This window comes from Oryctolagus cuniculus, chromosome Y (assembly GCF_051225735.1).
Source record: "Oryctolagus cuniculus isolate XC-2025 breed Fujian yellow rabbit chromosome Y, ASM5122573v1, whole genome shotgun sequence".
Classification (NCBI taxonomy): Eukaryota; Metazoa; Chordata; class Mammalia; order Lagomorpha; family Leporidae; genus Oryctolagus; species Oryctolagus cuniculus.
In genome coordinates this window covers 25,826,254-25,852,442 of record NC_142889.1, presented here as the reverse complement: position 1 = coordinate 25,852,442, position 26,189 = coordinate 25,826,254, and the positions used below count along the sequence as shown (strand labels likewise).

General features: G+C 49.1%; 1 protein-coding gene across 1 annotated transcript in view; it reads right to left on the bottom strand.

Moving 5' to 3' along the window:
• Positions 1-11,629: 11,629 nt before the first annotated feature.
• Positions 11,630-26,189, bottom strand: part of LOC149119414 (uncharacterized) — a 168,124-nt gene continuing 153,564 nt past the window's right edge. Inside the window, 5 exon segments of the mRNA XM_089325106.1 lie at positions 11,630-12,442; positions 12,445-12,659; positions 12,661-12,706; positions 12,709-12,913; positions 19,551-19,905. Coding sequence (XP_089181232.1) covers positions 12,093-12,442; positions 12,445-12,659; positions 12,661-12,706; positions 12,709-12,913; positions 19,551-19,905 — 1,171 coding nt within the window. The 3' untranslated portion in view covers positions 11,630-12,092.

Sequence of the window (26,189 nt, the reverse complement as noted above, 5' to 3'; positions counted from 1 at the left end):
GATGTGACCTATGTTCTCTCTTAAGTATTCCAGGATAAAGCAATTACCAAAGGTAAGGCCCCATAGGGCTTTGTAGCTTTCCTCATGTTATCTGGTTGGAAGAGGGTGTTCACTTTTGTTGGTGTGACCTGCCTTTATCCTCATAGTAGCAGGACTCCCCAGTGCTATTCCCTGCTGTGTTCAGCATTAGCTTGCACTGTTTAATGAACAGCATCTTTTTATCTGTGAAGACTTACTGTGAGCATGTTTCCCTCTGTTATGAGCTGCTATAGGTCTATGCTTTGCAAGCTGGTGCTTGGAGATCCACCTACTGGAAACTGGCTCATTCTCAGTGTTGTGAGCTTCCAATAAGTGTGGCTTCTCCTTGTCATACAGCTTGCATGGTAGGGGATGAAATCCTTCTGAATTGTTGAGGTCTTCATATTTGGATGGGGACATGAAGTGAGGTGATCCTTGCTGTTGCTGGGCACAAGCACAGAAGGCAAGGGTGGCAGCCATCTGCTTGCCTCCTAAAGTACAAAGGAGCAAAATGCTTTTTCCTGGCCAGCTTCTAGTCCCTGTAGGGTGGAGGAAGTGAGGAGGGAGATGCCCAACCTCCCTATTTGTTCCTTTATATTTCTTTTTCCTGCATGGATCTTCAAAGACAGTTTGCCAAGCTCTCCTTCCTGCTGCTATCCACAGCTCTGTGGACCTGTGGATTCACTTCTCACATGGTCTGCCAGGGGCCAGCACTCACATCCCCAGGTTTGAGATTCTGCTTTTTGTTTTCCTTATTTGCTTTCAGTCCAGACCTGGAGCATTTCTGCTGTTCTCACTGGGTTTCCCACTTCAAATTTCCCACAGCTTTATCTCAGCTGTATATCTTCGCTCTTTTTTAAATATTAATATTGTCCTACATGATTCAGATCATCTTGTTGCTATTTTGCTATCTTGGAAACAACTTAAACAACACATTTGTACTAAAGACTTTGGGTGAGTCTGGGCATTGTTTTTTTTTTACTTTCCTTTATATCACAGATAGCATTACATAATCCAAATTTTTTTAAGGTTTATTTATTTTGAAAGTCAGAGTTACACAGACAGAGGAGTGGCAGAGAGAGAGGGAGTTCCATCTGCTGGTTCTCTGCCCAGATGGCTATAATGGCCAGAGCTGTGCTGATCTGAAGCCAGGAGCCAGGAGCTTCCTCCAGGTATCCCACATGGCTGCAGGGGCACAAGGACTTGGGTCATCTTCTGTTTTCCCAGACCATAGCAAATAGATGGATTGGAAGTGGGGCAGCTGGGACTTCAACCAGTGCCTATAGGGGTTGCCAGCACTGCAGGCATTGGCCTTACCCACTACGCTACAGCGCCAGCCCTCATAATCCCAAATTTTGTCTGAGCTTTCCTGGCCTTGAGGTTAGCTGCCCTCCTGGTGATTGCAGAGGTTAGCTGCCCTCCAAGTGAATACAGAAAGAGAATATCCTCAGTCCCTTTGCCAAAGCTTCACTTTACAGATTCTAAACTTAAGCCAGCTTTAGAATGAGAACTAAATGTTGTGAGCATGGAGTAATAATTATTATTTATTATTATTATTATTATTATTATTATTATTATTATTATTATTTTCTCTGTTCTACTTAATATGACTGGTTTAATTCTGTAATTAATACACAGTTATTCTTAAGTGTTGAAAATTAACTGAAATGTGATCCCTGTTAAACATAAGAGTGGGAACAAGAGAGGGAAGAGATGTATAATTTGGGACATGCTCAAGCTGACTTGCCCCAAATGGTAGAGTTAGAAACATACCAGGGGATTCCAATTCAATCCCATCAAGGTGGCATGTACCAATGCCATCTCACTATTCCAAGTGATCAATTTCAGTTCACAATTGATCATAATGAAAGGACTAAAAGTCAAAGGGAGCACATAAACAAGTCTAGTACCTGCTAACACTAACCGATAGAATAAAGGGGGAGAGTGATCCAACATGGGAAGTGAGATACTCAGCAGACTCATAGAATGGCAGATGTCCTAAATAGCACTCTGGCCTCAGAATCAGCACTAAAGGCACTTGGATCTGGCTGAAAATCCCATGAGAGTATTTCAGGCATGGAAAGCCAAGACACTCTGGCAAAAGATCTCTGTGAGTGAGATGCCAGTGGAAAGAACAGGTCTTCAAAGAAGGAGGTACCTTTCTCTGAAGGGAGGAGAGAACCTCCACTTTGACTATGACCTTGTCTAAACAAGATAAGAATCGGAGAACTCAGAGGGCTTCCATAGCCTTGGAAACTCATGACTGGAGCATAGGGAGATTACTGATGCCATAGACAGGAGTGTCAATTGGTAAAGTCAACAACAGGAGTCACTGTGCACTTACTCCTCATGTAGGATCTCTGTCCTTAATGTGCTGTGCATTGAGATTTAATGCTATAATGAGCACTCAAGCAATATATTTCACTTTGTGTTCCTATGGGGGTGCAAACTGTTGAAATCTTTACTTAATGTATACTAAACTGATCCTCTGTAAAAAAAAAAAATAGAAAGAAATTATCAACTCCTAACTTGACTCTCACTGGGATTAAACATGACAATAGGTCTGATCTGATTTCATCATCATTTAAAAAAAATCATCTATTATTTTTCACTTTATGTTTCTGTGTGGGAGCAAACTGTTGAAATCCTTACTTAATGTATACTAAGCTGATCTTCTGTATATTAAGATAATCGAAAATGAATCTTGATGTGAATGGAAGGGGAGAGGGAGTGGGAAAGGGGAGGGTTGTGGGTGGGAGGGATGGTATGGGGGGGAAGCCATTGTAATCCATAAATCGTACTTCAGAAATTTATATTCATTAAATAAAAGTTGAAAAAAAGATTCTAGTTTGGTGTAAGGAAACTTCAAGATTTATGTGGCAGCAAGTAAGACCTTATGATTGAATTTTATAGTATAGACAAAGGAAAGCAAAATGAATGTCACATGATTCCTTTTGGCTGTCCTTTACATTGCACATTATAATGTCCACTGGTTATATTAAGTAATTTTTAATCACAGAAATCCATGCAATATTTTTTCAAACTTTCTTCAGTGCCTAAATAGTTATCATTTATGTGACTTGCCTTCCAATACCATGGATTATGTGCCCTGACTTCTAAAATAAGAGATCTTTATTTCATGCCATATTGAAAACTCACATAATGGACTCTATGCCAACTGTGAGGATATGAAATTGCCTCACAAATAGTCATTAACTTATGATATTACCAGAAATAATGGTCAGGATTATAGATCAATGCAATCTTTTTAAAAACAAAATAGAACAACTTATTCCACTGTGCCTATTGAATACCAATAAAATATTGGCACAGGGGTATTTTATGTTTATAGTCATTTAATAAACATTAGGAAAATTTTTTAGAAAAACTTTAATAAAGTTGCCACACTATCATCAGTATGTTCATGGAATTTGACTGCCAATAAAAATGATTAAAAAATGTAATTGATGTCAGTGATGAACAACAAGATGATGGCTGTAGTAGACCTACAGGGATTCCTTGTGAACTTGTACCAATTGGACATGTCAAGGAAGCATGGAGACTCAGTTATACAGGATTCTCCCATTATTTATTTTTCTAGGTCTGTCCTAATGTAACAAGAAATGACAATCTAGTTTGGGAGTTCTGTCCTATTGAGTGGCTTAAGCAATATGTTCCTTATGGTAGAGTATCTGAATTAAAATACTCTGAATGTACTTGGTCTATGGTTCTTAGATATTTGTACTTGTGCAGATAATTTTATTTTCTTGCTGAACACAGGATGTGAGGGATACTTCATACTATCACAGAGTATTGACATAATTATCTGTGACATTTTTTCATTTATTTCAATAAATGTATTATGTTAGCAGATATGAGCATCTTTTTCTTTTTTTGTTGTTGTTATTGGAATTGTATTGGTACATGTGGTTCAGAGTGTCCTTCTGGAAATCCTGGTAAAAATGTAAGATCTCATTCTTCATCTTGCTTTGAAGTTTTGGTTTTTAATAAGGACTCAAAATGTCAAGAAAAAAAGTTTATGCCTTAATCCACACTTCATTTTGTCCACCCTTATAACCTCAGGGTTACTGAGATTGTGGAAATGACAGGGAGAGGGAAGGAAATAGGGAGGGAGGGAGGGAGGGAGAAAGTGAGAGAGTGAGAGGGAAAGGGAGAGAGAGAGAAGGAAAGAAAGAGAAAGAGAGAGAAAGAGAGAAAGAGAGAGAGAGGGAGAAAGAGAAAGAAAGAGAGAGAGGGAGGGAGGGAGGGAAGGAGGGAGGGAGGGAGGAAGGAAGGAAGGAAGGAAGGAAGGAAGGAAGGAAGGAAGGAAGGAAGAAAGGAAGAGAAAGAATCTTCCATCTACTGGTTTGCTTCCCATATGGCTGTAATGTCTTGGGTTGGTTCAAGGACTAGCCAGCCCTCAGTATCCATCTAGGTCTCCTATTTGTATGTCTAAGGCCCAAATACTGGCCAGTCTTCTTCTGCTTTCCTCAACACATTCACAGGGAGCTGCATCCAAAGTAGACCAACTAGAAGTCAAACTGGCACTCATTATGATGTTTGCATCATGGGTGGTGGCTTAACCTGCTACACCACGATGTTGGCCCTTTATCCTGCCCTCTTACTAGGTGACAGATATTGTGGTTCTGCCAGGCACACTTACAACAGTGGGAACTCAGTTCTCTTTACTTACACTGTCAACATCTATTTCTCAAAGTATCCTTAACAGGGATTAACCTGAAGCATCACAAAGCCTAATGGCAAAAGATTTTTTTTCATTTAAAAATGTTATTTTGATAATATATTAACAAGTAATGACTCCGATATGCAATCCCACTTAGATTTCTTCTCATATTCTAGAATTTTTGGAGTAGATATTAGTTTTGCTGATAGAATGGCTGAAATGATCTGAAAAAAAAAAAAAAAAAACAATACATTGTGCCCAGCGCCGCAGCTCACTAGGCTAATCCTCCGCCTAGCGGCGCCGGCACACCAGGTTCTAGTCCCAGTTGGGGCACCAGATTCTGTCCCGGTTGCCCCTCTTCCAGGCCAGCTCTCTGCTGTGGCCAGGGAGTGCAGTGGAGGATGGCCCAGGTGCTTGGGCCCTGCACCCCATGGGAGACCAGGAAAAAGCACCTGGCTCCTGGCTTCTGCCATCGGATCAGCGCGGTGCACCGGCCGCAGCGCGCTGGCCACGGCGGCCATTGGAGGGTGAACCAACGGCAAAGGAACACCTTTCTCTCTCTCTCTCTCATTGTCCACTCTGCCTGTCAAATAAAAAAAGAAAGAAAGAAAAACAATACATTGTTCTATTGGATCTACATCATTGTGACATATTTTTTAAAAGATTTATTTATTTATTCAAAAATCAGAGTTACACAGAGAGAGGGGAGGCAGAAAGAGAGAGTAAGAGAGAGAAAGGTCTTCCATCCACTGATTCATTCCACAATTGGCCCCAACAGATTGGCTCTGATCCAAACCCAGGAGCTTCCTCCAGGTCTCTCATGTGGGCGCAGGGGCCCAAGGACTTGGGCCATCCTCTATTGCTTTCCCAGGCCATAGTAGAGAGCTGGATCAGAAATAGAGCAGCTGGGACTTGAACAGGCACCCATATGGGATGCCAGCACTCCAGGAGGTGGCTTTACTTGCTATGCCACAGGGCTGGCCCCTCTGACAACTTAATTAAATGTAATATTGAAAGAAAAAAACTGGTAGTATGATGCCAATATAGCTGATATTGTTTAACATCACAGAAAATGTAATTTTAATGATATTTCTAATCAAAAGCTCAACTGTAGATTTTAATGTTAAGTATATGAATCAGAATAAGGTTAACAATATATTTGCCTTCCTTCTGTCTTTGTGTAGTTGTACCAAAGTTTATGATAAAATTATAGATAGACCATGAATGTGTATGTTACACTAAGCCATGTAAATACACTATTGTTCCTTTGTGAGTCATGTTTCATTTTTTCAATCACAATGAAACAATGGTACATAGCATTTTAAGCAGCAGTTACTTAATTCAGTGTCATGTAATCATACAAGATTTCATAGTATTTCTCTATATACATGGGTGGGTTTCTGTGTGTAAATTTTAATATTCATAATATGGTACCCTAGATAATACTAAGATGATTAATATGCATTTTTCTCTTCTGGATAAATTATCAAAAGCTCTACATGTAAAAGGAATTGCATTTACAGAGACTATTTATTAAAGGTTTATTTACTGATTTTAGAGACAAAATCACAGAGAAAGTCAAAGGCAGAAGGAGGGGAGAGAGAGAGAGAGAGAGCAAGCTTCCAACTGCTGGGACACCCCCAGACAGCTGCAACATTCAGGGCTGGGCTAGGTCAAAGCCAGGAGCCTCATTCAAGTCTCCCTCATGGTGTAGGGTCCCATGGACTTAGGACATCTGCTGCTTTCCCAGGCACATTATCAAGTCCCTGCTCAGAATTTGATCAGCCAGGACTTGATGTCAGCACTATGGATAGTGCCTTTACCCACTATAACACAGCACCAGAGACAGAATCTAGTTTTAAAAATGTTTGTGATTTTACATATGATCAGTTGAGAGAAGTCATTCATCTGTATCTTATTTTCATCAAGTCTCATTCATTAAAGTTTTCATCTCTTTTCACTTCTCTACATATTTTTCTCCCCTTTGAGGATGAACCTGGAGAAACAGAGATATTGGTGAAGTGGGATTTTGAGGATCTCATGTATATGGGTATTATACACATAGGCATACAGAAAATTTTCCAAAAATAAAGAACATGCATTTCATTGTATGCATGTGTATTAGGTTCTCAATATAGGCAATCAACTCATGTTCCTTTCTATGAAAATCTTAAATGTCAGAGGACATTTTCCAGGTGAAAGCTAGTTGCTATCACCTTCTTTCTAGTGGCAACACATGGGTAACCCTCATAGCACCAGAGAATTCTATTATAGCCTAACAGAGATTTCCTCCCAACTGAGAATCAAACTTTCAAACTGAGAAGAAAAATCAGAAATAATAAGTAACCACACCCATTGCTTATAATTAACATTGCCATCTTGATTTTAAACCTTTTAATTTTTTCTTCATTTTCTTGCATGTTTGAACAGTAGTTGAAATAGAGGTAATTGTCTTATTTTAATGACCTGTGACAATGACTTACAGATAGTGTCCTTTTTGGCTGCACCCCAAATTCTACCATTTGCTGAACTTCCTGATTAATAGTCCAGGCCCTAAAATCTAATAACATGATACACTAAGGCCAATTATACTAAAACTGCTTTCCTCACTCCTTGGTTCAAAAATGAACAAGTTCCTAGTAACAGATTCCATAAGAATTTAGGATTTGTGTCACTTGAACACTTGCTACATCCACTGCTTTGTTATCACATATATGGCTTTGCTAGAACTTTCTCTACTGGATGATACTGAGGCAGGGGAGAAAATGAGAATATGAGTGATAAGCAAAAATTTTCCTTTACCATTACAACTCTGATAGGCACTGCTGCCCTGCAGTATCCAAACCAACCTAGTGTTCCACTTCCTGTATTTCCTAAGGTTCCTAGCATTAAATAAAACCAACCACACTGTTTTACTGTTTAGATTCTGAAAATTGATGATGGTAACTGCCAGGATTTTTTTAATCAATTATTTGTTTATACTATGAGATGATTTATTGGGTCCAACAATTAGTTGTTCTCTTTTCTTTGCTCCTCCATCATCCTAGGAGGTAAATACAAAAGTGTCTTTAAGTCATTTGCAAAGATGCCTTTTCATTCAATCCAAACTTGAACCTCCAGTGTACAACTGGACTCTGACATACTCATAGTATATGTCCACAATGGGGAAGGAAGAAAGTCATCCTACCAGCACCTCACAGGTGCACTCTGCAAGCTCAAGGTGACAGCACATAGTTGCTCTGTGGTGATGTGATGCTATTCAGCACTATCAAAATTTCTTGAAGAGGCTGGCACCGCAGCTCAGTAAGCTAATCCTCCACCTGCGGTGCCGGCACACCGGGTTCTAGTCCCGGTTGGGGTGCCAGATTCTGTCCTGGTTGCCCCTCTTCCTGGCCAGCTTTCTGCTATGGCCCGGGAGTGCAGTGGAGGATGGCCAAAGTCCTTGGGTCTTGCACCCCATGGGAGACCAGGAGAGGCACCTGGCTCCTGGCTTCAGATCAGTGCGATGCACCAGCCACAGAGCACTGGCCATGGTGGCCATTGAAGGGTGAACCAATGGCAAAGGAAGACCTTTCTCTCTGTCTCTCTCTCTCACTGTACACTCTGCCTGTCAAAAAAAATTCTTGAAAAGCATACATGGCTAATTTTCTCATTGTGTTGGAGACACACAATGACATAGGGATTTACCTCACATGTGATAAAATTGATGTTAACTAATTATTTCAAATGACATACTCAGTGTTCAGTCTATAATTTCATTCCCAATACACTGGAGAAGTGATTCCGCTGTGAATATTTGCAAGGAAACTATGTATTTGTATTAATTTTATGTTTCATTTATGAAGTTTTCTGCTCAATCATTTACCAAATAGAGAATAAAGTCTGAGATGTGTATAGCAGGATTTTGACATACTTGATATGATTGTACTCAGACTATAGAATTTATTAAGAAACATTTTAGAAAGGTTTTAATGGGATTTTGAGAGACTTGGAAATACTTAACTAGTCTTGCGGTCAATTGTTTTATCATCATTCATTGAATGCTCACTACCTAGACATAAGTGTAAGTGCCAAATCATACCATTGAATAAAATTTTGCTGTATTTATTTTGTACTTTTTTATTGTGGTTAGCTGAAAGTTGCATAGAATTAGCTGATTTGTTGGTCAAGAAACCAAGCCATTCTTACATTTCTTGAACTTTTTATTTGGGTGCATATTTAATTTCACCATTTAGTATTTTAAACTATTATAAATTTACAATATTTCTCCTGGACATTTCTTTTTTAAAATACCATGGTAAAATCATGCTTCCCACTTACATTCTGATACCAGTATTTAGAAATGAATAAATATAATTACTCTTCTATTACAATTGAAGCACAAGATAAAGGGTGGACAGCATGCTTTCCCATAAAACCCTCTCTTGGATTTTCTTCTTATACCTTGACCTCATTGAATTGACTACTGAAGAACTTGACTTTTGCTTATGTTCTTGCTTTGTTCCCCTGGCTACAAACTGTAACATAGGGGTATCAGCTAAGCTTTTGATAATGTCATCAAATCAAAAGCTGTCATTAATGTGTGACTTAGTTAAGTCATATTTCCATCTCTAATTTCCATCTCTGCTGATGTTGGTCACTCAGATGCCTTATCTATTTGACCCTAGGGGCTCCAGGCTTTCATAGGGCTCCTGTTCTTCCAGGCATAAAGAGTCAGTAAGTTCCATCTTTCATAACCCTTTGAGATACTACGGTTTACTTAATAAGGTCTGGAGGGCAATACCTTCAAAATCTATACAATTCACTTGGGAGATACCTTTAACTTACTGTGGTTTCAGTAGTCATCTGTGGCTCTTGAAGTCAGATGCTATTTTATACTTCCTTTGAATTATGTTTGATTTTATAAAGCAATATGTAAAGGATAGTGTGCTATCAAAGAAAATCCATTGCTGAGTGAGGAGAATCTCTGACCCAAAGCTTCAGTTTAGTAAGCTACACAGTTAAGAAAATAGGCAAGCACGGCATAGTAGACTCCCTGACAGGATACAATAGGTTACAGGAAGGCCCCAGTTAAACCAAGCTTAGGAGACAATAAATTGCCTTCTGTATGATTCAAGATGATTAATATGGAATTATTTTACATTGTGTACACATATATATTTGTTGGTATCTTCTGTCTATCTTAGAGAAAAACTGATATTCAGTCAGTACCCATTGACTAGCCTCTCTTTTGAGTAGCTGAGTTTCTGGTTAGAATGATTGTTACCATACTAGTTATGAAATACATTTCCACTTGGTATACATGCCAAATTACATGCATGCTCAAGTACCCAACATAAAATATCAGAGTTTTTGCAAATAATCTATGCACATTCTTTTACTTACTTTAATCTCTAAATATATTATGGTATGGGATACCAAGTACATTCTTTGTAAATACTTTTTAAACTGTATTGTTCATGGCATACTGACAAGACGAAAAACTTCTGTACCTATTCAAAACAGATGTAACCATTGTAAGCCTAACTAAATATTACATGTTATTAACAGTGCAATTTAATTTATTTGAATATCTGTTCTTTGTGGATGATTGAATTAAATGATGGCCTTCATAAATATGTATGTATATATGAACTCTGGGATAATTTATATTTTACACCTAAATAAACTTTATAGATCTCTGTTTCATTTGTATGTTTTTAAATTCAGCTACAGATCAAAGTTCTATGAAGTCACATATGATTGGAAATGGAAAATACTATTTAAAGTTGAAAATGCTACTGTAGTGTCATTTTCATGAACTGTTGAAAAAGTTTCAAGATTTGTAAATATTTTGAGCACCAACTTTAAATTTGAGAGTAGTTTACATAAGCACTTTCTGTGAGGTTAGTTTTGAAATTTCTTTCACATTTTGATGATTTTTTTTTCTTCTTTTAATTTTTTTTTATTTTTTTGACAGGCAGAGTGGACAGTGAGAGAGAGAGACAGAGAGAAAGGTCTTCCTTTGCCGTTGGTTCACCCTCCAATGGCCACCATGGCCGGCGCACTGTGGCCAGCACACTGCACTGATCCGATGGCAGGAGCCAGGAGCCAGGTGCTTTTCCTGGTCTCCCATGGGGTGCAGGGCCCAAGCACCTGGGCCATCCTCCACTGCACTCCCTGGCCACAGCAGAGAGCTGGCCTGGAAGAGGAGCAACCGGGACAGAATCCGGCGCCCCGACCGGGACTAGAACCCGGTGTGCCAGCGCTGCTAGGTGGAGGATTAGCCTAGTGAGCCGCGGTGCCGGCCACGTTTTGATGAATTTTACAAACAGGATACAAATGTCTCAGAGTTTTCTTCCAAGGACACAAAGGTATTTAATGCTCAAAATGTGAAATCCATTGGATCCAAGTTCTAACCTCAAAATGTCATTTCAGTTCTAAGTGCTGCCAAATTTTTCAGTTCCATCATAAATCAAGACACTGTGAATCACTAATAAGAATAGAAATTGCTTTATACACATTTTTCCAACAAAATTTCAGGTACATATATTTTAGCAAAAAATTGAAGAAAAATCTGTTAAATTATATCTGAGTGGTCAAAATTAGCAGAGAGAAAAATTAGATATGGAAGTATGCCTTAACTAAGACACAGATCAATTCCAGTTATTGAGTTGGTGACATTTTTACAAATTTAAGTACCAGTTGTGTTCCAGTCAATAGCTTGGGAATAAAACAAGGATATAAGCATAAGTCAGCTTGCTCAAATCCAAATCAATTAGGTCAAGGCATAAGAAGAAAATTCAGAAGAAAAATTTAAGGAAACAATCTTTCTTTTATTATGTGCTCCAATGTGGTAGAAGAGTAATGAATTTGTAACAAACCATTTTTACGTAATTGAAATTTCTAAATGTTGGTGTCACAATTAAATTAAAAAATATAGTATTAACATAAACATCCTTTTTTTTGCATTCTAACCCTAGGTTTATTCAACACAATTATTTCGCTATACACAACAAAGAACAAACACAACAGTTATCTAAAATGTTGTAAAGTTACAAAACTCAAAACAAGAATTTGATAGTACTGACTGTACAATAAAAGCCAACAAGAGCAATACCAAGGTAACCAGCAAGCCCACCGTGAGTGGCAGGTGCCAATGGGGGGTTTCCATGATGACCCTGCAGAGCGGGCTCTCAGCTCACTCAACATCAATGAGTGATGGGAACTGGAGAGGGGTGTGAGGAGTATGTGGAGAGACAGAGCCATTCATGGCCACCCCTCTGGGCCAACAGCAGCTGGTTGTAGGACAGCAGTGCCCAGCAAGGGTGTGAGAAGGCTACAGCCTGGCCCAGGCCACCTGTGGAAGGGTCACTGCACTGCCAGACAGAGCTTCGTTGTACCAGAAGCCTCACTTGTCCCTGCTGAAGGGACTCTTGGGAACCAGGAATGGGTGAGCTTTATGGCTCTGAAACTGGAGGGCATCTTCCCAGGCACAACCCCACACCCTCAAGTCTCTGCAGCCAGAACTCGACCTGCAGAGAAAATGACTCCACTGTGGACACTGAAGCCTGCCTGCATGAGGAATTCCCTTTCCTACTGATTCTTTTCCAGCCAGAAAAGCAACAGAACTGAGGTGGCTGGGATATAAGTTACAGGGGAACAAGTTTCGGTGGGAAGAGTTGGAGCTGGAGGGGCTCCTGTGGTGGCGGCAGCCAGGAGAGCGAGATTGCCAGTGCACGGGAGACCTGACCTCAGGGAGGAGATCTTCTCATCCATGGGGGGTGACCTGCGCCACATAGGAGGTGGCAGAAGCATTCTCCTGGGAGGACTGAATCCCCAAGGGGGTGGCCTGGGCCAGAAGGCCAGCACAGCAGTAGCAGTGATTTCCTGGCCATCAATTTGTGCTTCATCCATGTGCTTCAGTGCCTTCTTGGCCTCCTCAAACCCCACACAGGCATAGCCTTTAGACAGATGGGTGCATCCTGTCGACAGGCATGTCAATCATTTTAATCTTCCCATAGTGGAAAATATCTCCATGATGTGGTCCTTGGTCACGTTCCTGGTGAGCCTCCAAATGTGCACTTTGGTGGGTTTAGGAGATGTGCTCCATCTTTTCCTCTCCATTTTAGGTGGTTTGGATTTGGAGCACAGGCACCGTTTGTTGTCCTGCCTGTGACAGGAGGCATTCGGGGAGCCAGAGGAGCTACTGGAGCTGGAGCTGTGGAGCAACTGGACACCAAAGAGGAGCTGAGCAGCTGGACACTGAGGAGGAGCTGGAGCTGGAGCAGCTGGAGACCGAGGAGAAGCTGAAGCTGTGGAGCAGCTGGGGGCTGAGGAAGAGCTGGAGCTGAAGTGGCTGGATGCTTAGGAGGAGCTGCAGCTTGAGTGGCTGGATGCTGAGGAACTAGAGCTGGAACAGCTGGACACTGAGGAGGAGCTGGAGCTGCTGAGTGGCTGGGGGCCAAGGAGCTGGAGCTGGAGCAGCTGGATGCTGAGGAGAAGATGGAGATGCTATGTGCCTGGACACTGAGGAGAAGTTGGAGCTGGGGAGCAGCTGGGGGCTGAGGAGGAGCTAGAGCTGGAGTGGCTGGACTCCAAGGAGTTGGAGCTGTGGAGCAGCTGGATGCCAAGGAAGAGCTGGAGCTGAGGAGCTGCTAGACACCAAGGAGGAGCTGGAGCTCTGGAGGGGCTGGACACCGAGGAGGAGCTGAAGATACTGAGTGGCTAGGAGCCAAGGAGGAGCTGGAACTGTGGAGCAGCTTGGGGCCGAGGAGGAGCTGCAGCTGGAGTGGCTGGACACCAAAGAAGAGGTGGAGCTGCTGAGCGGATGGGAGCCGAGGAGGAGCTGGAGCTTCAGAGCGGCGGGATACTGAGGAGGAAATGGAGATGGAGCGGCTGGGGGCTGAGGAGGAGCTGGAGCTGTGGAGCAGCTGGGGGCTGAGGAGCCTGACCTGTGGAGTGGCAGAATGCCAAGAAAGAGATGGAGCTTGAGCAGCTGGATGCCGAGGAGGAGCTGGATTTGCAATGGCTGGATGCTGAGGAGGAGCTGGAGCTGGAGCAGCTGAGGGCCAAGGAGGAACTGGAGCTGGAGTGGCTGGGGGCCAATGAGGAGCTGGAGATGAGCAGCTGGACTCTGAGGAGGAGCTGGAGCTGCTGAGCAGCCAAGAGCCAAGGAGGTGCTGGAGCTGGAGCAGCTAGTTGCTGAAGAGGAGCTGGAGCTGGAATAGCTGGACACTGAGGAGGAGCTGGATCTGTGGAATGGCTGGACGCTGAGGAGGTGCTAGAAGTGGAGTGGCTAGGGCCAAATGGGAGCTAGAGCTGCAGAGCAACTGGTTCCAAAGAGGAGATAGAGCTGGAACAGCTGGACACCGAGGAGGTGCTGAAGCTGGAGAGGCTGGGGGCCGAGGATGAGCTGCAGCTGCCGAGCGACTGGTGCCAAGGAGGTGCTAGAACTGGACCAGCTGGACTATGAGGAGGAGCTAGAGCTGCTGAGCATCCAGGATCTGAGGAGGAGCTGGAGCTGCAGATTGGCTGGATGCCGAGGAGGAGCTGGAGCTGTGGAGTTGTCGGGGGCTGAGGAAGAGATGGAGATGCAGAGCAGCTGGACACTGAGGAGGAGCTGGGGCTGGAGCAGCTGAATGTGGAGGTGGAGCTGGACCTGGAGTGGCTAGAGGTCATGGAGGAGCTAGAGCTGAAGCAGCTGGATGCCGAAGAGGAGCTGGAGCTGCCGAGTGGCCAGGAGATGAGGGAGAGCTGGAGATGCAGAGCAGCAGGATGCTGAGGAGCAGCTGGAACTGGAATGGCTGGATAATGAGGGGCTGGAGCTGGAGGGGCTGAGGGCTGAGAAGGAGCTAGAGCTGGAGCAGCTGGATGCCAAGGAGGAGCTGTGGCTGCCGAGTGACTGGTGGCCAAGGAGGTGCTAGAGCTGGAGTGGCTGGACACTGAAGAGCTGGAGCTGCTGAGTGGCTGGGAGCCAAGGAGGAGTTGGAGCTGGAGCAGCTGGACGCCGAGTAGGAGCTGGAGCTGGAGCACCTGGATGCCAAGGAAGAGATGGAGCTGCTGAGCAGCTGGAGGCCAAGGAGGAGCCAGAGCTGGAGCAGCCGGGAGCCGAGGAGGAGCTGGAGCTGTGAGTATCTGGATGCCAAGGAGCAGGTGGAGCTGAGGATCAACTGGTGGCCAAGGAGGAGCTAGAGTTGGAGTGACTGGACACTGAGGAGGAGCTGGAGCTGCCAAGCAGCTGGGAGCCAAGGAGGAGCTGGAGTTAGAGTGGCTGGATGCCAAGGAGGAGCTGCAGCTGTAGCAGCTGGATGCCAAGGAGAAGCTGGAGCTGCAGAGCAGCCGGGAGCTGAGGAAGAGATGGAGCAGCAGAGCAGTGGGTGCTGAGGATTAGCTGGAGCTGCAGAGCACCAGGGGCTGAGGAGGAGATACAGCCACAGAGAAGCTGGACACTGAGGAGGAGCTGGAGCTGCAGCAGCTGGATGCTGAGGTGGAACTGGAGCTGGAGCAACTGGAGGTCATGGAGGAGCTAGAGCTGAAGCGGCTGGACGCCAAGGAGGAGCTGGAGCTGGAGTGGCCGGTAGCTAAGGAGGAGTGGAGGTGTGGAGCAGCTGGATGCCAAGGTGGAGCTGGAATTGCCAAGCAGCTGGAGGCTGAGGAGGAGCTGGAGCTGGAGTGGCTGGGAGCTGAGGAGGAGCTGGAGCTGCAGAGTGGCCATGGGTTGAAGAGAGCAGGAGTTGTGGAGTGGATGGACGCCAAGGAGGAGCTGGAACTGGGGAGCAACTGGTGCCAAGGAGGAACTAGAGCTGGAGTGGCTGGACACTGAGGAGGAGCTGGACTTGCCAAGTGGCTGGGAGCCAAAAAGGAACTGGAGTTGGAATGGCTGGAAGCCAAGGAGGAGCTGGGGCTGGAGCGGCTGGGGGCCGAACAAGAGCTGGAGATGCCGAGCGACTGGAGGCCAAGGAGGAGCTGGAGCTGGAGCGGCTGGATGCTGAGGAGGAGCTGGAGCTGTGGAGCAACTGGAAGCCAAGCAGAGCTGAAACTGGAGCAGCTGGATGTTCAGGAGGAGTTGGAGCTGGAGTGGCTGAATGGCGAGGAGGAGCTGGAGTTGCCAAGCTGCCAGGAGCCAAGGAGGAGCTGCAGCTGGAGTGGCTGGATGCCTAGGAGAAGCTGGAGATTCCAAGCGGCTGGACTTCAAGGAGGAGCTGGGGCTGCCAAGTGGCTGGATGCTGAGGATGAGCTGAGCTGCAGTGGCTGGATGCAGAGGAGGAGCTGGATCTGTGGAGCAGCTGACACTGAGGAGAAGCTGGAAGTGGAGTGGCTGGACACTAAGGAGGAGCTGTAGCTGTAGCAGCTGGGTGTTGAGGAGGAGCTAGAACTCGAGCAGCTGGGGGTTGAAGAGGAACTGGAGCTGGAGTGCCTGGACACTGAGGTGGAGCTTCAGCTGAAGCAGCTGGACATCGAGGAGGAGCTGGGGCTGCCAAGTGGCTGGACACTGAGGTGGAGCTGGAGCTGAGGAGTGGCCAGGGGCTGGGGAGGAGCTGGAGCTGCAGAGCAGCTGGACACCAAGGAGGAGCTGGAGCTGGAGTGGCTGGACACCGACGATGAGCTAGAGCTAGAGCGGCTGGACGCTTAGGAGGTGCTGGAGATGCCAAGCTGCCGGGAGCCAAGAAGATGCTGGAGCTGCAGAAGGGGTGGATGTCGAGGAGGACCTGGAGCTGCCGAGTGGCTGGATGCTGAGGAGGAGCTGAAGCTGGAGGGGTTGGATGCCGAGGAGGAGCTGCAGATGCCGAGCAGCCAGGAGCTGAGGAGGAACTGGAGCTGCTGGGCACCTGGATGCTGAAGAGGTGCTGTAGCTGCAGAGCAGCTTGGCACAAAGGATGAGCTGGAGCTGGAGCAGTTGGACGCCAAGGAGGAGCTGGAGCTGGAGCAGCTGGACGCCGAGTAGGTGCTGGAGATGCTGAGCGACTGGGAGCTGAGGAGGTGCTGGAACCATGGGGCAGATGGACGCCAAAGAGGAGCTGGGGCTGCTGAGCGGCTGGACGCCCAGGAGGAGCTGGAGGTGGAGCGGCTGGACGCCGAGTAGGTGCTGGAACTGTGGAGCAGTGGGGGCTGAAGTGCAGCTGGAGCTACAGAGTGGTCAGGGGCTGAGGAAGAGCTCGAGCAGCGGAACAGCAGGGCACTGAGGAGGAGCTGGAGCTGGGGCAGCTGGACTCTGATGAGGAGCTGGAGCTGCAGAGTGTCCAGGATGTGAGGAGGAGCTGGATCTGCGGAGCAGCTGGATGCCGAGGAGGAGCTGGAGCTGGAGTGGTTGGACACCAAGGAGGAGCTGGAGCTGCCGAGCTGTAGGGAGCCAAGGAGGAGCTGGAGTTGGAGCAGCTGGACACTGAGGAGGAGCTGGAGCTGCTGAGCTTCTGGGAGGCAAGGAGGAGCTGGAGCTTGAGAGGCTGGATGCTGAGGAGGAGCTGGAGCTGCAGAGCACCTGGACACCGAAAAGGAGCTGGAGCTAAGGAGTGGCCATGAACTGAGGAGGAGCTGGAGCTGCCAAGTGGATGGGAGCCAAGGAGGAGCTGGAGCTGCATAGTGGCTTGAAGCCGATTAGGAGCTGGAGATGGAGTGGATGGACGTCAAGGAGGAGCTGGAGCTGCCGGGCGCCTGGATACTGAGGAGGTGCTGGAGCTGCAGAGCAGCTGGACACCAAAGATGAGCTGGAGCTGGAGTGGCTGGATGCCGAGTAGGTGCTGGAGATGCCGAGCAACTGGGAGCCGAGGAGGTGCTGGAGCCGCAGGGCAGCTGAAGTTGAAGACAAGCTGGAGCTGCTGAGTGGCTGGATGCTGAGGTGGAACTGGAGCTGGAGTGGCTGGAGGTCTAGGAGGAGGTAGAGCTGAAGGGGCTGGATGCCAAGGAGGAGCTGGAGCTGCCAAGCATCCAGGATCTGAGGAGGAGCTAGAGCTGGAGAAGCTGGACACCTAGAGTAGCTGGAGCTGCCGAGCAGCCCTGGAACCAAGGAGGAGCTGGAGCTGCAGAGTGGACGGGAGCCGAGGAGGAGCTGGAGCTGCATAGTGGCTTTACGCCGATTAGAAGCTGGAGCTGGAGCAGCTGGACGCCAAGGTGGAGCGGGAGCTGCAGAGAGGCCAGGGGCTGAGGAAGAGCTGGAGCAGCAGAGCGGCTGGACCCTGAGGAAGAGCTGGAGCTGGAGTGTCTGAGGGCCGAGGAGGACCTGGACCTGAGCAGGAGCTGGAGCTGGAGCGGCTGGACTCTGAGGAGGAACTGGAGATTGAGTGGTTGGACACCGAGGAGGAGCTGGAGCTGCGGAGAAGCTGGGGGTTGAGGAAGAGCTGGAGAGGTGGAGCAGCTGGCACTGAGGAGAAGCTGGAGGTGGAGTGGCTGTATGCTGAGGTGCAGCTAGAGCTGGAGCAGGTGGAGGTTGAGGAGCTAGAGCTGAAGTGGCTGGATTCCAAGGAGGAGCTGCAGCTGTAGTGGCTGGACTCTGAGGAGGAGCTGGAGCTGCCGAGCATCCAGGATCTGAGGAGTAGCTGGAGCTTCAGAGTGGCTGGATGCCAAGGAGGAGCTGGAGGTGGAGTGGCTGGATGCCAAGGAGGAGCTGGAGCTGCATAGCAGCGGGGTCTGAAGAGGAGTTGGAGCCACAGAGAAGCTGGTCACCAAGGAGGAGCTGGAGCTGCCAAGTGCCTTGAAGCCAAGGAGGAGTTGGGGGTGTGAAGTAGCTTGGGCCAAGGAGGAGCTAGAGCTGGAGCAGCTGGACACAGGAGGAGCTGCAGCTGGAGCAGCTGGATGCTGAGGAGGAGCTAGAGCTGGAGAATCTGGACATCAAGGAGGAGCTGGAGCTGCTGAGTGGCTGGGAGCCAAGGAGCTGGAGCTGCAGAGTGGCTGGACACCAAGGACGAGCTGGAGCTATAGCTGCTGGACACTGAGGAGGAGCTAGAGCTGGAGCAGCTGGACACCGAGGAGGAGCTGGAGCTGCCAAGCAGCCCTGGAACCAAAGAGGAGCTGGAGCTGCCTAGTGGATGGGAGCTGAGGAGGAGCTGGAGCTGCATAGTGGCTTTACGCCGATTAGGAACTGGAGCTGAAGTGGCTGGACACCGAGGAGGACTTGGAGCTGGAGTGGCTGGACACCAAGGAGGAGCTGGAACTGGAGTGGCTGGATGCTGATAAAGAGCTTGAGCTGGAGCGGTTGGTCACTGAGGAGGAGCTGGAGCTGCCAAGCAGCAGGGATCTGAAGAGGAGTTGGAGCTTCATAGCAGCAGGGGCTGCGGAGGAGCTGGAGCTACAGAGCAGCTGGACACAGGAGCAGCTGGAGCTGGAGTGGCTGGATGCCTAGGAGAAGCTGGAAGTGCCAAGCAGATGGGGGCTGAGGAGGAGCTGGAGCTGTGGAGCACCTGGATGCCAAGCAGGAGCTGAAACTTGTGCGGCTGGACATTGAGGAGGAGCTGGAGCTGGAGCGGCTGGGGGCTGAGGAAGAGCTGGAGATACCGAGTGACTGGGGCCAAGGAGGAGCTAGACTAAAGCAGCAGGGGGCCTAGGAGGAGATAGAGCTGGAGAGGCTGAACATCAAGGAGGAGCTGGAACTGAGTAGCAACCAGGGGCTTAGGAGGAACTGGAGCTGTGGAGCAGCTGGATGCTGAGGAGGAGCTGGAGCTGGAGTGCCTAGACACTGAGGTGGAGCTACAGCAGGAGCAGTTGGACACCGAGGAGGACCTGGGGCTGCTGAGTGACTGAACACTGAGGAGGACCTGGAGCTGGAGTGCCTGGAAACCAAGGACGAGCTGGAGATGCTGAACGCTGGGGAGGAGCTGGAGCTGTGGAGTGGTGGGGACTGAGGTAGAGCTGGAGCTGTGGAACATCAGGACACCAAGGAGGAGCTGGAGCGGGAGTGGGTGGGGGCCGAGGAGGAGCTAGAGCTGGAGCAGCTGGACAATGAGGAGCTAGAGCTGGAGCCGCTGGACTCCGAGAAGGAGCTGGAGCTGGAGCGGCTGGATGCCGAGGATGAGCTGGAGCTGCAGAGTGGCTGGATGCTGAGGAGGAGCTGGAGTGGCTGGACGCCGAGCAGGAACTGAAGCTGGAGCAGCTGGACTCTGAGGAGGAGCTGGAGCTGGACGGGCTGGATGATGAGGAGGACCTGGAGCTGGAGTGACTGGACACCAAGGAGGAGCTGGAGCTGGAGTGGCTTGATGCTGATGAAGAGCTTCAGCTGGAGCAGCTGCTCACTGAGGAGGAGCTGGAGCTGCTGAGCAGCAGGGTTCTGAGGAGGAGCTGGAGCTGTGGAGTGTCTGGATGCCAAGGAAGAGCTGGAGCTGGAGTGGCTGGATGCTGACGATGAGCTGGAGCTGGAGAAGCTGGTCACTGAGGAGGAGCTGGAGCTGCCAAGTGGCCAGGATCTGAGGAGGAGCTGGAGCTGCGGAGTGGCTGGATGCCAAAGGGTAGCTGGAGCTGGGGCTGATGGATGCCAGAGAGGAACTGGAACTGTGTAGTGCCCAGGGGCTGAGGCAGAGCTGGAACTGTGGAATGGCTGGACGCTGAGGAAGAGCTGGAGCTGCAGAGTGGTGGGGGCTGAGGAGGAGCTGGAGCTGTGTAGCAGTGGGGGCTGAGGAGGAGCTGGAGCTGGAGAAACTGGACACTAGGAGGAGCTGGAGCTGGAGCAGTTGGATGCCAAGGAGGAGCTGGAGATGTCGAGTGGCCGGGAGCTGAGGAGGAGCTGGAGCTGGAGCAGTTGGATGCCAAGGAGGAGCTGGAGATGTCGAGTGGCCGGGAGCTGAGGAGGAACTGGAGCTGTGGAGCGGCTGGACATCGAGGAGGTGCTGGGGCTGCTGAGTGGCTGGACGTTGAGGAGGAGCTGGAGCTGTGGAGTGGCAGGGGCTGAGGTGGAGCTGCGGAGCAGCCAGCAACTGAGGGCCTAGAGGGGCTGGAGCTGCCGAGAGACGGGGCAAAGAAGAAGCTAGAGCTGGAACAGCTGGACACCAGGGAGGAGCTGGAGCTTCCAAGAAGCTGGACACCAAGGAGGAGCTGGAGCTGCTGCACTGCCCAGAGCTGAGGAGGAGCTGGAGTTTCCAAGCAACTGGACAACGAGGAAGAGCTGGAGCTGGAGTGGCTGGATGTTGAAGAGGAGCTGGAGCTGTGGAGCAGCTGAACACCAAACAGGAGCTGGAACTGGAGTAGCTGGACGCTGAGGAGAAGCTGGAGCTGTAGTGCCTAGATACCAAGGAGGAGCTGGAGCTGGAGAGAGAGGCTGGGGGCCTAGGAGGAGCTGGAGCTGCCGAGCAACTGGATGCTGAGGAGGAGCTGGAACAGGGAAGGAGTGGCTGGATGCTGTGGAGGAGCTACAGCTTTGGAGCGGCTGAGGGCTGAAGTGGAGCTGGAGCTGCAGAGCAGCCAGAGGCTGAGGAAGAGCTGAAGCAGCTGAGCGGCTAGATGCTGAAGAGGAGCTGGAGCTGGAGCATCTGAGGGCTGAGGAGGAGCTGGAGCTGCAGAGCAGCCAGGGGCTGAGGAGCTGGAACTTCTGAGCAGCTGGATGCCAAGAATCTGGAGCCATGGAGTGCCTGGACACTAAGGAGGAACTGGAGCTGCCGAGTGGCTGGATGCCAAGGAGGAGCTGGAGCTGGAGCGGGCTGGATGCTGAGGAGGAGCTGGAGCTGCTGCAGCTGGATGCTGAGGAGGAGCTGGAGCTGGAGCTCCTTGGGGTTGAGGAGGAGCTGGAGCTGGTGCAGCTGGGAGCTGAGGAGGATCTGGAGCTCCTGAGCGGCCGGGAACTGAGGAGGAGCTGGAGCTGCTGAGCAGCCGGGAGCCGAGGAGAAGCTGGAGCTGCAGCGTGGGTGGATGCTGGTTAACAGCTTGAGCTGGAAGGGCTGGACGAGGAGATGCTGGAGCTCCAGAGCAGCTGGACACCAAGGATGAACTGGTGCTGGAGCAGCTGGATGCCTAGGATGTGCCCGAGATGCCTTGTGGCCAGGAGCCTGGGAGGTGCCGGAGCTGCAGAGTGGCTGGACATCGAGGAGGAGCTGGGGCTGCCGAGTGGCTGGACACTGAGGAGGGGCTGGAGCTGGAGCAGCTGGATGCCAAGGAGGAGCGGCTGGGAGCTGAGGAGTAGCTGAATCTGGAACAACTTGATGCTGAGAAGAAGCTGGATCTGCAGCTCCTGGGGGCTGAGGAGGAGCTGGAGCTGGTGTGACTGGGAGCCAAGGTGGAGCTGGAGCTGCGGAGTGGCTGGACGCTGAGAAGCTGGAGCTGGTCAGCTGGATGCCAAGGAGGAGCTGGGGGTATGGAGCGACCAGGGGCTGAGGAGTAGCTGGAGCTGCAGAGCATCTGGACTCCTAGGACGAGCTAGAGCTGGAGCCACTGGACACTGAGGAGGAGCTGGAGCTGGAGCAGCTGGGAGCCGACGAGGTGCTGGAGTTTCCGAGTGACTGGGGGCCAAGGAGGAGCTAGAGTTGGAGCTGCTGGACACCAAGGAGGAGCTGGTGCTGCCTAGCTGCCAGGATGCGGGGCGGAGCTGGAGCTGCAGAGTGGCTGGATGCTGAGCAAGAGCTGGAGCTTGAGCAGCTGGACACTGAGGAGGAGCTGGAGCTGCAGAGCAGCTGGACACTGAGGAGGAGATGGAGCTGCAGAGCGGCTGGATGCCAAGGTGAAGCTGGAGCCGCTAAGCAGCTGGATGCTGAGGAGGAACTGGAGCTGCGGAGCAGCTGGACATCAAGGAGGAGCTGGAGCTTTATTGACTGGAAGCTGAGGAGGAGCTGGAGCTGGAGCTGCTGGATGCCGAGGAGGAGCTGGAACTGCAGAGCAGCTGGAGGCTGAGAAGAGCTGGAGCTATGGAATGGCTGGATGCCAAGAGAAGCTGGAGCTGTTCAGTTGGATGCCAAGGAGGAGCTGGGGGTATGGAGCAACCAGGGGCTGAGGAGGAGCTGGAGCTGCAGAGCAGCTGGACTCCTAGGACGAGCTACAGCTGGTGCCACTGGACACTGAGGAGGAGCTGGAGCTGGAGTGGCTGGGAGCCGAGTAGGAGCTGGAGCTTCCAAGTGACAGGGGCCAAGGAGGAGCTAGAGCTGCCAAGCTGCCAGGATGTGGAGGGGAGCTGGAGCTGCAGAGCAGCTGGACACTGAGGAGGAGATGGAGCTGTCGTGTGGCTGGGAGCCAAGGAGGAGCTGGAATTGGAGTGGCTGGACACTGAGGAAGAGCTGGAGCTGGAGTGGTTGGACACTGAGGAAGAGCTGGAGCTGTGGAGCACCTGGACATCAAGGAGGTGCTGGGGCTGCTGAGTGGCTGGACGCTGAGGATTAGCTGGAGCTGGAGAGGCTGGATGCCGAGGAGGAACTAGAGCTGTGGAGTGGCGGGGGCTGAGGTGGAGCTGGAAATGAAGAGCAGCCAGTGGCTGAGGAATGGCTGGAGCAGCGGAGTGGCTGGATGCAGAGGAGGAGCTGGAACTGGAGTGGCTGTGGGCCTAGAGGGGCTGGAGCTGCTGAGTGACTGGTGGCAAAGGAGGAGCTAGAGCTGAAGCAGCTGGACACCGGGGAGGAGCTGGAGATGCAGAGAAGCTGGACACCAAGGACGAGCTGGAGCTGGAGTGGCTGGACACCAAGGACGAGCTGGAGCTGCCACACTGCCAGGACCTGAGGAGGAGCTGGAGTTTTGGAGCAATGGGACAATGAGGAGGAGCGGAACCTGGAGCAGCTAGATGATAAGGAAGAGCTGAATCTGGAGCAGCTAGATGCCGAGGAGGATCTGGAGCTATGGAGCAGCTGGACACCGAACAGCAGTTGGAACTGGAGTAGCTGGATTCTGAGGAGGAGCTGGAGCTGTAATGCCTGGACACCGAGGAGGAGCTGGAGCTGGAGAGGCTGAACACCAGGGAGGAGCTGGAGCTGTGGAGTGGCTGGATATTGAGGAGGAGCTGGAGATGGAGCATCTGGATGCCAAGGAGGAGCTGGAGCTGTGGTGCAGCTGGACGCCAAACAGGAGCTGGAATTGGAATAGCTGGATGCTGAGGAGAAGCTGGAGCTGGTGTTCCTGGACCCGAGGAGGTGCTGGAGCTGTGGAGTGGCTGGACACCGAGGAGGAGCTGGAAATGGAGCAGCTGGATGCCAAGAAGGAACTGGAGCTGTGGAGCGCAGGGGCTGAGGTGGAGCTGGAGCTGCGGAGTGGCCAGGGGCTGAGGAAGATCTCAAGCTGTGGAGCAGCTGGATGCTGAGGAAGAGCTGGAGCTGGAGCGTCTGAGGGCTGAGGAGGGCCTGGAGCTGGAGCGGCTGGATGCCGAGCAGCAGCTGGAGCTATGGAGCAGCTGGACACCGAGGAGGAGCTGGAACTGGATTGGCTGGACGCTGATGAGGAGCTGGAGCTGGAGCGGCTGGTCACTGAGGAGGAGCTGGAGCTGCCAAGTGGCTGGTCACTGAGGAGGAGCTGGAGCTGTGGAGTCCCTGCTATTCATGTGGGAGACCACATGAAGTTCCTTCCTCCTGGCTTTGTCTTGGCCCAGCTTTGGATGTTGTGGCCATCTGGGGAGTCAATAGTGGATGGAAGGCATCCCTCTGTGTCTCCCTCTCTCTCTGTAACTCTGGCTTTCAAATAAATGAATGAATCATAAAATAATTTTCCAAATGAATCACTTCTGATGGTTTGTAATATACAAAGATATAATTTGTGTCATCAATAATATAAACTTTAAAGACTTAATATTAATTATTATAAATGAATTCTACAAAGAATTAAAATTTTTGTATGCATATACATTTAATGTAGTATCAATTTAACATGAGTCATTGTAACTTTAGAACAATATGCGCGATCCCCATAATAACCACAGAGCCATTTTTATATATAAAAGGAAATGAGAAAGTAATCAGGATGAGTCACTACAAAAAAATCAGTTAAACACAAAGGAAGCCAATGATGTAGGAAACATTAAAAAAGAAAATATAAGACCTAAAGACAACACAGAACATGGCAAAACTATGTACTTTGTTGCCAAAATTAATTCATCAGTCCAGGAATAAAATTTCCCAATGAGAAATATATTTTAAAATTTTACTTAAGGTATATATTTCATATACACAGATTTAGTAACATGGTTATACTTCCCACCTCATCATTCCTATGGCCCATGCTCCCACATCTCATCCTCCTTTCTCCCCTATTTTCACTCTTAATTTTTACAAAGATCTATTTTCAGTTTACTTTATACTAATTATATTAACCCTACACTAAGAAAGCAGTTCAACAAATAGTATGAATAAGAAAACACTGTTCCTCAACAGAAAAGACAAGGGCAATAAACAATCATTGAATCTCAAAATGTCAATTTCACTCCAACATATTAAATTTCAAGTAATTTATTAGTTACCACAGATCAGGGAAAAATTATTTATGCATATACACTTAGGTCAGAATCAACTTGACATGAATCATTACAACTTTAGAACAACATTTATAATCCCCATATATAAAATAATACTATAATCCCACAAAGACATTTTATGTATAAAAAAGGAATGAGAAGGTGTTCAGAATGTGTCAAAAACTGAACATAAAGGAAGCCAACAAAGGCCGGTGCCACAGCTCACTTGGCTAATCCTCTGCCTGTGGCACCAGCACTCCGGGTTCTAGTCCCATTTGGGGTGTCTGATTCTGTCCTGGTTGCTCCTCTTACAGTCCAGCTCTCTGCTGTGGCCTGGGAAGGCAGTGGATGGCCCAAGTGCTTGGGCCCTGTACCCACATGGGAGACCAGGAGGAAGCACCTGGATCCTGGCTTCGGATTGGAGCAGTGCACCAGCTGTGACAGCCATTTGGGGGGTGAACCAATGGAAGGAGACCTTTCTCTCTGTCTCTCTTTCTCTCACTGTCTAATTCTGCCTGTCAAAAAAAGAAAGGAAGCCAACAAAAGTAGGGGTCACTGAAAAAGAAAATATAAGACCTAGAGACAACATGGAACATCATGGCAAAACTAAGTAATCTAGTCCATATTTAATATTTCCCAATGAGAACATAGAATATGGATAATATTTCCCAATGAAAATCAGATATAGCTTGAATGGATAAAAACAAACAGAAGTTAAACTATATAGTGCCTATAAGAGATTCAAATCAGATATAAACAGATTCTTATTTTGAAACTGAAAGGGGCCGGTGCCGCGGCTCACTAGGCTAATCCTCCGCCTTGCTGCGCTGGCACACCAGGTTCTAGTCCCTGTTGGGGCGCCAGATTCTGTCCCATTTGCCCATCTTCCAGGCCAGCTCTCTGCTGTGGCCAGGGAGTGCAGTGGAGGATGGCCCAGGTGCTTGGGCCCTGCACCCCATGGGAGACCAGGAAAAGCACCTGGCTCCTGGCTCCTGCCATCGGATCAGCGTGGTGCACCGGCCGCGGCGGCCATTGGAGGGTGAACCAATGGCAAAGGAAGACCTTTCTCTCTGTCTCTCTCACTGCCCATTCTGCCTGTCAAAAAAAAAAAAAAGAAAGAAAATGAAAGGATGGACAAGTTTTTTCATGAAAACGGCAATCAAAAGAGAG